The 12091-nt window shown below is 43.6% G+C and overlaps 1 protein-coding gene across 5 annotated transcripts in view; it reads right to left on the minus strand.

Annotated features, from left to right (window-relative positions):
* Positions 1 to 12091, minus strand: part of PDE6A (phosphodiesterase 6A) — a 56988-nt gene that overhangs the window by 21453 nt on the left and 23444 nt on the right. For 4 of the 5 annotated variants that reach the window (XM_014551690.2, XM_006175911.3, XM_006175909.3 and 1 more), the window contains 7 exons: positions 10133 to 10199; positions 7217 to 7264; positions 4452 to 4601; positions 3771 to 3914; positions 2029 to 2094; positions 1663 to 1809; positions 591 to 698 (listed from right to left, as the gene is read on the minus strand). In XM_014551690.2, coding sequence (XP_014407176.2) covers positions 591 to 698; positions 1663 to 1809; positions 2029 to 2094; positions 3771 to 3914; positions 4452 to 4601; positions 7217 to 7264; positions 10133 to 10199 — 730 coding nt within the window. Of the gene's footprint in view, positions 1 to 590; positions 699 to 1662; positions 1810 to 2028; positions 2095 to 3770; positions 3915 to 4451; positions 4602 to 7216; positions 7265 to 8295; positions 8402 to 10132; positions 10200 to 12091 lie in introns of those variants that run through there. The other variant, XM_032477090.1, reaches the window with a different exon arrangement.

Raw genomic sequence — 12091 nt, forward strand, 5'->3', positions numbered from 1 at the left:
ATGGGGACAGGGTGTCTGTTGGGGAGGATGAAAAAGTTCTAGAGGTGGTGAGTAGTGATGGTTGCACAACACTGCAAACATACTTAGCGCCACTACACTGTACACCTACAAATGGTTAAAATGGTCAGTTTTAGGTTATGGATATTAAACCCAAATAAAATGTGTATGTAAAGAATGCGATTAATAGTTATATGTTTTCAAATTTTAAAAAAAGCATATTACATACTATTATTTAATTGGTTATAAACAAAATAAATGGTGTGTGTGTGTGTGTTTGAATAATTACATTTCGATGTTTCTAGAAGGAAATTTGGAAGTAGTTGTACCGCCGCCGTGGTTTTCTCCAAACATTGGACTGAGGGTGGGAGTAGAATGCAACTTTCTTTCACTTTTTATTTTATATACTTCTCCCTTCTTGGAATTCATGTATGCAAAGCGTGGGCTCCTTTTGCATATTTTTAAAAAAGCATTAGACAAAAAAAAAAAAAAAAAAAAGCGAACGCCTCTGCTGCCTGGGGAGCTGCACGAGGTGGTCTGGTGTGCGGGAGCCCCCAGCCTCCCGCGGCCCCGCCCCTGCCCCGCCCCCGTACCACCAGCAAGGAGAACATGGTCTGCCCCACGTTGAAGCCGTGCCGCCAGTTGTGGTAGGTGATTCTGCGGTAGCCCTTACTCAGGGAGTACATGAACCGCACCAGGGTCTGTAAACACACGCACATTCGTGAGGCAGCACGCGCGGCACCAGGGTCTCAGGGCCCTGCCTGCCGAGTCCCAGGCTCTCCAACCCGACCCTGGACCAGAAGTGGGAGCTAGGGATAGATGCGGTAAGGCTGTGAGAGCACTTTGCAAACTGCTAGACACGGTGACAATGGACGTAATTATGAAACAAGGATAAATGGGAGTTGCTCCACTTACTCCACAAATGAGTTTCATCAGTGATTCCCAAACTGTGCCCCAGAGAGCTACCGCCGTGGGAGAAGCTAACAGGAGATGTATATAGGGAAACTGAAGCAGCATTTAAATCAGTGGTTCTCAAACTTGAATGCGAGTCAGAATCATCCTGGGAGGGGCACAGCGGGGTTGGGGGGGGCGTGTTAAAGCAGTTCCTGACGCATTACAGCTGAGGGTGTGTGTGTGTGTGTGTGTGTATGCACAGCAGCAAGAGACATCTGCATTTCTGATCCATTCTCTGGTGATGCTGATGTGGTTGGGGCAACACGTTGAGAACTGCAGCTTTAATCAAAGAACTCCGGGAAATTCTGTGCATAATACACCCCCCCTCCACCTCCACCTTCTCTATCCCCACCCTCCTAGATTCACAGCACATGGTAAGAAATCTTGCAGGGGAAAAAGTTCTGCTTAAATTGATTTAACCCACATTTCCCACTGTGTTTGACTGTTAGGACCGTTTTGTGCATCCCATTTATCTACAGCCTTCAGAACTCGGTGCCTCAGAACCCATCTTGAAAAACACCACAGTTCAGAGGAACCATGTGTCTCTTTTCTGATAAACGACTCATCTGTGCAACATGACTAATGCTTTAAATCCTAAAAGCTGAGGGTACATTCTTTTTAAGGCAGTTTACAGATTGAGTTATATATATATATAAAAAAAAGCAAGCAAGAAAGAAAAAGGGAAATCAAAGAGGTTTGTTTCGACCTCACCTCCTGAGGAATATGAAATTTATCCACGACTTTGAGCTCATAATACATCTGTATTCCACATTTCACCAGCTCCAGTTCAGTCAGGGGCAAGTCGCTGAAGTGGAATTTATTAATTTCATATCTCTCTGCATCTGGCAGCTCTCCTTGCTGTGTAAGACATGGAGCTGAGTGAGTAGGGCACATGAAAAGTTCCTGGGTCTCCCCCATCTCACCAGCTCTGTCCCTGTCCCGGGTCTGCTGGAGGGACCAGGGCAGAGTGGCAAGGGTCATGATTTCCAGAGATACTCCCCACCCCCACTGCTGCCGTGCATGCTTGGGGCACGCCCTGCACTCATTACAGGCCAAGACCAGTGCCACCCAGCTCACCAGGATCTCAGCCAGTTCCTCTTCCTCGCATTCCCAAGGCTCCTTCCCATACACCTCTCTGGTTTTCTGCCAGGGCCCAAAATACCAGAGAAAAAAAAATTAGTTTACTACATCTAAAGGCTAAATATGTCTCCACTTCTCCACTTCTTTTTTTCTTCTTCCTCCAATTCTTGCAACAGAGCCACCAACTCAGAGAGGCTGCCATTCAATAATTATCGATGAGCAAATTCAAGGTCATGGGCTTTGGAGCCATGGAGACATACATGCAAATTCGAGCTTTGCCACTTACTGGCAGTGTTATTTCATTCCTCAGATCCTCCATTTCCTCATCTGTAAAATGAGGGTAATAAAAGTACTGAACTGGTGTATTACATTGGATTCTGCAAAGTCATTTAAAAACATATGCAACTAAATTAAATAATGCATGTAAATCACTTAGAGCAGTGCATGGCCCATAGTAAGCCCTAGAACTAAAAAACGTTGTTGATATTCTTGTTGTTGTTGTTACTGACTGGGGGTCAGGAGGCCTTGCTCATTTTCCTAGCTCTTCCTCTCACTTACTGTGTGACTTGAAGCAAGCGCATTCCCTCTCTGGGCCTATTTCCCCATGTACCAGAGGAGGGGGGAAATCTGAAAGCAATAACATGTGTCAGATTTCTTGACCTAGAGCCCAGGCTATTAATTTTTAACTGGTTCACTGAGGCTATGCCTCCACAGAGTCTACATATCCATTATTTGGCTAAAATCATGGACTGAGACAAGGAAACTGTGAGTCACATCATCCAAACTGGATATTTTCTCCTTTGAATTTTTCAGTTATTAGGATCAAAATGATCAGATCTGTTGTGATATCCTCCCAGCTTAAGACATGCCCTCTGAGACCACTGCCTTGTGTTGTTACAACTTGTATGGTCTATTAGCTGAAGTCATGGGAGCTTAGCTGGGCATCATAGCCAAATCCATTTGGCTAATTTAATTTACTTCTAAAACCTTGATCTCTTTGAGACCAAAATCCCAGGAATGATGAGTCACTGAGTCTCACAAATCTTTGAAAGCATGTCATCCAATTTCCTACCCCAGGTAGGACTCTTCTCTGTAGCATTCCTTGTATATGATCATCCAGCATGTGCTTGGATACCTCTCATGATGGGGTGCTCATTCCTTCCTGAGGCAGCCCTCTCGTAAGAGTGACAGAAAATTTGCTTATTATCCTGATAAAGTTGAAGTGAAACCTCTTTAACAAGCTTGGTGATATGGGAACAAGTTACCTATCCCTTCTGGGCCTCAGTTTCTTCATCTCTACAATGGGGATAAATACCCGTATTCCGCCCACCTTATCGGGCTATTGCAGGCATCCTAAATGTGAAATTACCTTATACACTGTGAAGTGATGAAACTTTTGAGGGCTTCCTACCAACATCTAACCCCCTCTGAACTATTTCTTTGCTCAGAAAGACTGAGCCTTCTAAATGAGCTGACCTCGTGGAGGGAGGCTCTGAGAAACTGACCATTGCCCATTGGTCTGTCACATAGAGCTTCCTCTCAGAGTTGGCACTGGGATTGGTGACTCTCTAGTACCAAGTTAACCCTGAGCACAGAGAGACATGGAGTTTCTAGAGCTGTTCAGCCAAGGTCTGGTCCTAAGGGTGAGGTGATCCTGCAAGGGACAGCTGTGTCCAGGTCACACAGAGCAACCATTTCTAGAGTAGAAACAAGAAAAAATAAATAAAAACACTACCCACCAGGATTTGCTGGATTTCTTCATTGTCACACTTCACGTGATATTTGACCATGTCTTGAAAAATATCCTTCCTGTTTTCAAGTCTGTTCATTGACTCATAAGTGTCAGGATTTAAGACAGACCAGCCCAGGAATTGAGCCAAAGACTGAAAGGAAAGGAAGAATCAGAGGCAGAATCTCCAGGTCTGATACTGCCTCTGTAACTGAGGGCAAGACTCTGTAAGCCTCCATCTTCTCAGCTATAAAATGGGTTTGATTAGACATGTGCCCTCCTCAAAGAGATGCTGTGAGGACAAGATAAAATAACAGACAGGAATGCACTTGGAATAAAGCTCTAACACACACAGAGCATAGTTCTTATGCACAGTAACTTCACAGAAAGGGAATGGGATGGGTGTATGTAGGAACAGGGTATAAGCAAACCCTGTAATTTCTGCTGTGAACCTGAACCTTCTTTAAAAGGTAAAGTTTATTAATTTTTTTAAAGTGGAATATAGATTTCTCTGACAACACGTGGAAGTGAGCACAAAGAGAATAAATGTTGAGTCATGAAGGCATCTACAAGGTGAGCTCCCACCCTTCCACAGGTTAGGGCAGCAACGCACCAGGGCCCTACCACACGGCCCTGGAAGCCAAGTCTGGCTCTGAATCCTCACGGCCAGAGGCCTCATCACAAACCTCACCTCCATAAGGGTCTCATCCATTTCATCAAAGGGTTTCCCATCTTTGCGATTGTAAAACGTGGCCACCCCAACAATTTCCTCCTTCTTGTTCACGATTGGCATAGAAAGGACATTTTTTATCATCCATCCAGACTCATCCAGAGGCTCTTTCTGCAAGAGGAGAGCCAGAATAAGTTTGTTCGGGTACCAGGCTGCAGGGGCAGCTGCGATGGATTCTACATTGTGCATCACGACCCTGATTGGCTGAGGGGGGTGGCAGGAGGTTAGACTTCATTGGATTTTGCATGGTTTCAGTCACCAAAAGCCACGAGCAGGTTGCTCATCAGATGGCAATGCTGTTTACATCCCCAAGCTGTCAGGGCCATATGTGCCAGGCAGTAAGCTGTGGGCTGAGGATTTAATGATGGACACAAACAGTCCAGGGAGGCAGTGTTTCCATTTCAGACATAGGAGCCAACTGCAGAGGACTGACTTAAAAGAGGCCATGATGGTGACGCTTATAACTCTGAACTAATCAACAACATATAACCTGCACCTTTTGCCTTTTGACCTGCCTTTCTGTGTCCCTTTTGTGGCTTTTTTTTTTTTAAGTAACTGCTAACTTTTTTTAAAAAGTTGAAGTATAGTTGATTTGAATGTTGTGTTATTTTCAGATGTACAGCAAAATGATTTGGTTATATGTATATATATATGTATATATGCATATATGTATTTGATAATATGTGTGTGTGTGTGTGTGTGTGTGTATATATATATATATATTCTTTTTCAGATTCTTTTCCATTATAGGTTATTGCAAGCTATTGATACAGTTCCCTGTGCTGTACAGTAGGTCCTTGTCGGCACTTTTCCTTTTGGCATGTCATTTTATCTCCGTGGGCCTCAATTTGCTCATCTATAGATGGGGACAGTAGTAAGAATATGTGCTTCATGGAACAAATGAGGATATAGAGGTGAAATTTCTTGATCGATCATAAGGTACTTTTTGTGTGTGATTTTCCATCTGTCTGCACCTTACTTTCACCGTTTATAAAATGGCATAACTAGACTAGGTAATTTCTGGACTCTTTTCCCACTGATTCATTAAAGATTTATCAAATATTTTACTATGTACCAGAACCTGAGCTAGAAGCTGGAGAACCCAAGGCAAATGAGGCACGGGTGTTGTCCTCAGGCTGCTCCCCATCTGGAAGGTAGACAGGCAGTTACAGTGCAGGTGGGAAGTTCTCTAAGGTACTGTGAGAGCCTGAGGACGGAGGGAAGTCAAGGAAGGCTTCCCGGAGTTGGAGAGCCTTCCAGCTCACGAGTTCCAAGAAGGTGGTGAGATGATAATTATTATTTGGGTAACACTGAACTCAGCACCTGGTAGGAGAGTGGCTCCAGAAGGATGTAGAATATGGTCCAAAGAACACAGGGCTGTCACCGGGAGACTTGAGTCTCAAGGCCTGCCTCCCCTACCACTCTGTACCTAATCTTTGGGGAGCTGGGGAATCCCTTCCCTCTGAAACTGCAATTCATCATATGGCTTGGGTAAAGACTAAGTTCTCTGGTGATTCTAATCACATTAGCAACGCCCAGCAACAGTTTGGGCTTGGCCCATTCATGTGGTCACAGTCACAACACAAGATGCACAGTTTTACCCTTGGAAGTTCGTTTGCTCTAAGGTCTTTCATAATGTTCTTTAAGGAGTAAAGGAAAAAAAATCCTTAATTTGGCTGAGTCATTCTTATTTCCCTCTCAATTACCTCCAGATTGCTCATGATTTGCTTTTTGTACACCTCACATGCTAACTTCAGCAAATATTGACAGGGCACCTTAGTGGAAGATGTCAAGAAAGATAAGACCCAACCCTTGACCAAAGAAAGCTGATATTTTGCCAAGAGGAATTGATCTAAAAGACAAGGAAGGATCATAAAAGATGAGGTAAGGGAAATATAGTAAGAGAGGCAAACTCCTTGCCATGGCTTTCCAGGCAGTATGTGATCTGGCCTCTGTCTACCTCTCTACGATTTCCTCCGGCCACTGTCCTGCCCAGTCTCACTGGTGCGCTCTAGTTCCTTCCAACAAGCCGCCCTCTCTTTCCTGCAGTCCTCTCTCCTTTCTTTACTGCCCAAAGTCTCAGGGACACGTTCCTTGAGTCCTCCCAGATTAATCTCTCCCCTGAGAGATTCCTTCTTCTGTCCCTCTTGCTCTTTTCCTGACCAGCACTCCATGTGCCTCTCTCCCCATATGATCATGAACTCCCTGAAGACAAAGACCACGCCTATCTGGTCCTCCACTGGAGCCAGTGTTGGCACTGTGCCAATGCCTGACCCAGAGCGTGCCCTCCACAAACAACTTTTAAAAAGCCAAACAAACAATATCAAATGGAATACTAAACAATATTCCATGGTAATCCTAAGGAGATAGAAATGATATTCAGCCAGGGGAAACAGAATAAAACTTCATAGAAGCTTCATAGCTTTTGAGGTTGTCATCGAAGGGCAGAGGGATTTCAGCAAGAGATGGTGGTTAGGGAGAGAACAGTATAAGCAAAGGTCCAGTATAACAGAAAGCAAAGAGTGTAAACCTTAAAATCAAATGGGACCTTGGAATTTACCAAAGTAACTCCTTTGCCACTTCCATGGGCACATGGCTTTTTTCCCACTTACATTTTCATTTTGTTGAGACTGCTTCCCAGTAAAGTAGGTGGATTCTAATGTATTCTAATCCTCTTTGGGGGAAAAATATCATGTGACTGAGAAACCATATAAAAAGTAACTTACCTGAAATGCAAAAAAGTCCTCTGCAGGTGCATTCATGATGTTGCAAATCTGAAAGCCGTGAAGAGGAATAATGGAATTATGATTAGACTTGATAAATCGAGTACCCATTGAGGGCACTGGGTGTGCTGTTTTCATAAATATCACGTCCTTCCTTGCCCAAAGCATTCACATTCTTTTCATCAGGTAGACATGCTCAAAATGGTTTTGAATTATTAACTGAGGCTACTGAACAGGAAAGCTACCTTATAAACATGACCTTTTACCATTTGCCTCACTTCTGAGTCATTTCCATGCTTTGAAAAACTTAAGGCTACAATTTGTCATTATTAATAGCTATATAGTATCCTGTTTTCTTGGCCCCCTTTTATTGAGTATCTGGGTATGTCCAGTTTTTCCAAATTAATATAAATAATGCTACTCTGAGCATCTTCAAATCAATTACATTAGTTTGTTTTGTTAGGAAGGAGTTTTTCCTTGTGGTATAAACTTCAAAGTAGAAATAAAAGGTGCTGTAGCTTTGGTTATATATTGCATGATTCCTCTCCTGAAGACTGGACCAGTTTACCCTACCCTGCAGATGGCACTCATCTGATCCCTCCAGAGCCTTGCCCCTGGGGCTGCTGCATACAGTTGTGTAGTACGTGGACTGCACAAAGGCATCTGGCTGAGGGGATGAGTGGGAGTTGAAACCCAGCCTGTTCTTGACTTGTAGAACAGTGGCCCTAGCCTTTTCTTTCATCCATCAAGAAGGGGCGCTTTCTTCTAGCTCTCAAAAAGGTGCCATATGAGCTTGCAGTGACCCTGCCTATCCCAGTAGACCTGACTATCCTGTGGCCTCAGAGGGTGAGCGGTCCCTGCTCCTGTTCAAGACTGCCCACCCACTGTACCATCCCTCTGGCCTTTCCTCGGCCAATTCCACCAATTGCTACTGTTCTCTCCTGATCTCTGACCTCCCTGAGGGCTTGTCCCCCTCAGCCCAAGGGCATGCTTGATTCTCTCCCAGCCTCAAAAATGAAATCCTCCCTTGACTTAACATGGTCTTCATAGTAACCATCCAGGCTTTCTCCTTCATTACCTACCTTCTTATTACCCATCCACACCTCAGCAGACCACACGCCAGTTTCTGCCTCCACTTCACCGTGAAACCTGCCCTCATCAGGGCCGCTGATGACCTAACTGCCAAACCCAGTGGGGGTTTTCAGCTTTTATCTCATTGGGTCACTTTTGCTGCATTTGATATTCTCTCTCCTTGTTGAAACTTTCTACTTCCTTGGCATCCATGACACTACCCTCTCCTGGGTCCCCAGACACCTCCGAACCCTTCTTCTGTTTCTCCTTCACATATTCTTCTTTATCTACCCAATCTTTAAATGCTGGCAATATTCCAATATTCTACCCTGAGTCCCTCTCACTCTTCCTGGAGACTTCATCCACACTCACGGCTTCAAGTGCCACTGCCGCTAGGTGCAAAGTGGTCAAGGACCAGATAGGACAGTGTCTGTGTGGCAGTCAGTACAAATCTCCATCTCCATCCCTCCTCTCCCTCCACAGCATCAGAGTCATCTCTTCAGCTACTTGCTGGACATTTGCTCCTGAGAAACTCTCTGTCTCACCTTGTCCAAAACTGACCTCAGCATCTTACACCCAAACCTGGTGGCAGCACTATCCATCCAGTCTGGGAGCCTGAAACTGGCTTGGGCTGCTCTCCCTCGCCCTCTCTGCTCGCAGTCAATCACAAAGCCCTCTCGGGATTAGATCTGAGCCCTGGCCTCCCTCTCTCCAGCTCATCTCCGTCAGAGTCCTGTGAGTGTTAAATGAGCAAATGTATTTGCTGCCTGGCTCACCATGAGCACTCTGCGCCTGTTAGCAATGAAGACAGTATTCTTTGCTGCCTCTGCCTTTGTTGAGATGCTCTTTTGTTTGTAACGACACGCTTTTCACTCTGCTTCTAGTCTTAGTCCCTTCAGACCTATTTTCCAGAGAGCTTTCAGAGTTATCTTTCTAAAACGAAGATTCACTGTGCCAATTTCCTGCTTAAAAACTCAACACCTATAGATTTTAAAGTCCCTCCCCCTTGACCTAGAACCCAAAGCTACTGTGATCTGGCCCCTCCCTCCCTCTCAAGCCTCATCTCTTGCCACCTTCCTGGCTCAAACCTAATATTCTAGCAACACTGAACTGCACACACCATGTTGCTTCAAACCTCCAAGCCTGTGCTGTTTGCCTGTGTGGTTCTCTCCACCTGGAATCCTGCTCCTACCTGCCTAACCCCTGTTTATCTTGAAACTCAACTCACACTAATGCACTCTGGAAAGTCAAGGCCGGTTTAGATGTCGCATTACTTTGTGTTCCTAGAATATACCAGGTATATCTCTAGTACGGCATTATCACATTGTAGCATTACTATCTGTTTGTAAAGACGACTCCCCATTTAATTGTAAGCGTCAGAACAGAAACTGTCTGATTCATCTATCTTTGCATCCCCAAAGCCAACCACAGGTCCTGGCACATAAAAAATGCTCAGTAAATAAACTTCTTGCTATGTGAGCATCATTACATAGTGTGTGCCGGCCACAGAGGTGCGCAGTTTCACATATGGGGGTGATGTGCAGCTGACAGACATGACCCTTCTCTCTGGGGCAGGGGATGCTGTCACTCTACCCTTGACCCTGAGTGGGCAGGGCATGGTGGGAGATAGAGCACTTGAGTTCTGCTGTGTGGCTGGAAATGTGGTGGGGATGGGCGGCCGGAAGTGGCAACTGCGTCTCTGGGATGAGAGGCTGGGACTTTGTCCCTGAGATTTTTGTAAGTATCTTTCTATCTGAGGATTCTTTCTCTTTGTATTTCATATTTCCTCAAACGTCAGTTCTCTGTGCATCCCCTTGGACCAACCATCGAGGGCACTGTATTACTTACCAGGCCATTTTGGGCAACGTAAGTGGGGAGACCGCTCACCAAAGCCCAGTGGTCAGGAGGTGGATTCCTGCAAAGGCCAAAGTTCAGTGGTAACTTTTGATATATGGACAGCTGGACTAAAAACTTGAAACTGGGTCTTACCCTATCTCTCCTCTCTGGTGGCTCTGATCATCCACTTACTATACCTGACCAAACCCAAAATCTTGACTAAGGCATCTTAATGTCCAAATTTAGACACTGAGAAAAAAATGATAAATCAATTTTATTGATTTCACACCAAGTCTGGCTGTCTTAAAAAAGAGACAGAATTCATCCAACAGATTGTTACTGGCTGCTGAATAAAAATAGATACCATCATTTTCCTCCATTGAACTTACATAGAGAGAGTTAGCTTAATACCATGTGTAATGGGGGAAAACCCACCTACGGTGCGCTCCTACCACACGCCAAGCACTAAGTTAAGTGCTTTACATACTTACTGATCCCTCACATCAGTATCACAATTTTGGGCATTATTATTTTTCACATGTTTATTGTGAAAAAAGTGTACACACGGCAAAATGCGTTAAAAACGTCATCAATCATTTGAAAGTGAACACCTATGAAACCACCTCACGTGGAGAACAACCTTGTTGGCACCTTGAGGTCTCTGACCTGCCCCTCCCGCTCACGACCTTCCCCGGTACCCCAAAAGTAACCACTGTTCTGACATTATGACAATGACATTCTTGCTTTTCTGTGGAGTTTTATCCCCTGGTTTCCTATACCCTGTTTCTGCTGTTTTTCAACTGCATTTAGGGTGGAATCATTCATTGTACACATATTATTATCATTTGACTTCTATTTCATGTTGCTGTAATTCATTCAGTTTATTAACTTACAGGTTTCCTGTGTAAGACTGCACGTAAATTGTTCATTCAGCTGTGGATGGACATCCCCCTCAGTCCGGGGCTAATATAAGCATTGCTGCTTCTAACAGTCTGGCGTACGTGTGCTCTCAGTTCAGTACGGTATTTCTCGGAGTAGAAATACTGGGTCATAAGATATGCCTATCTTCAACTAGATAAGGCCAAACTGTTTTCTCAGGTGGTCGTGCCAATTTACACTCCATCAGTCGTATATTAGGGTTTCCTCTGCTCCACATCTCTGTCAATAGTTAGTATTTTCAGACATTAAAAGAATTATTTTTAGAAGATTAAGGAAGTTCTCTATGGAGATAATTCTGTTACGTTTCTGTTAATATGGTAGATTGTATTGATTGACTTTTCTAATGTTAACCCTGCATTCCTGGAATAAACCCAATTGGGTCTTGATGTATAATCTTTTTTAGTCATTTTTTGCTAAAATTTTGTTTAGAATATTTGCATCTATGTTGAAGCTTGGTCTGAATTTTCCTTTTTTCATACACAGCCCTTATTGGGGTTTGTTATCAAGTTTATACTAGACACTTTTTCTATTCTCTTGGATAATTTGTTTGAGAATCGCATTATTTCTTCCTTAAATATTTAGTAGAACTCACCCCTGAAGGCATCCGGGTCTGGAGTGTCTTTTGGGAAAGGTTTAGATTTATGTTATTATTATTATAAGACTATTGTGGTTTTCTGTTTCTTTTTGATTTATATTTGGTAAGTTTTATTTTTGTAGGAATTTGCCTGTTTCACCCAGATTTAAAATATTTTGGCATAATATCCTCTTACTCTCTTGTTAATGTCTGTGTCATTGTAGTTATGCCCCTTTTCATTCCTGAAATAGCTGATTTGATTTTCTATTTTTCTTGTTCAGTCTTGCCAGAAATTCATCAATTTGATAGTCTGTTCAAGGAACCAACTTTCGGCATTTTTTCTTTTTTTCTTTTTTTTTTTTTTTAGTATTTCATTAATTTCTGGGCTTATCTTTATTATTTTTAAGGTTTATTTATCTGCTTGTTTGTTGTTAGTTTTTGGAGACAACATAGTGGAT

This window comes from Camelus ferus, chromosome 3 (genome assembly GCF_009834535.1).
Source record: "Camelus ferus isolate YT-003-E chromosome 3, BCGSAC_Cfer_1.0, whole genome shotgun sequence".
NCBI classification, from domain to species: Eukaryota; Metazoa; Chordata; class Mammalia; order Artiodactyla; family Camelidae; genus Camelus; species Camelus ferus.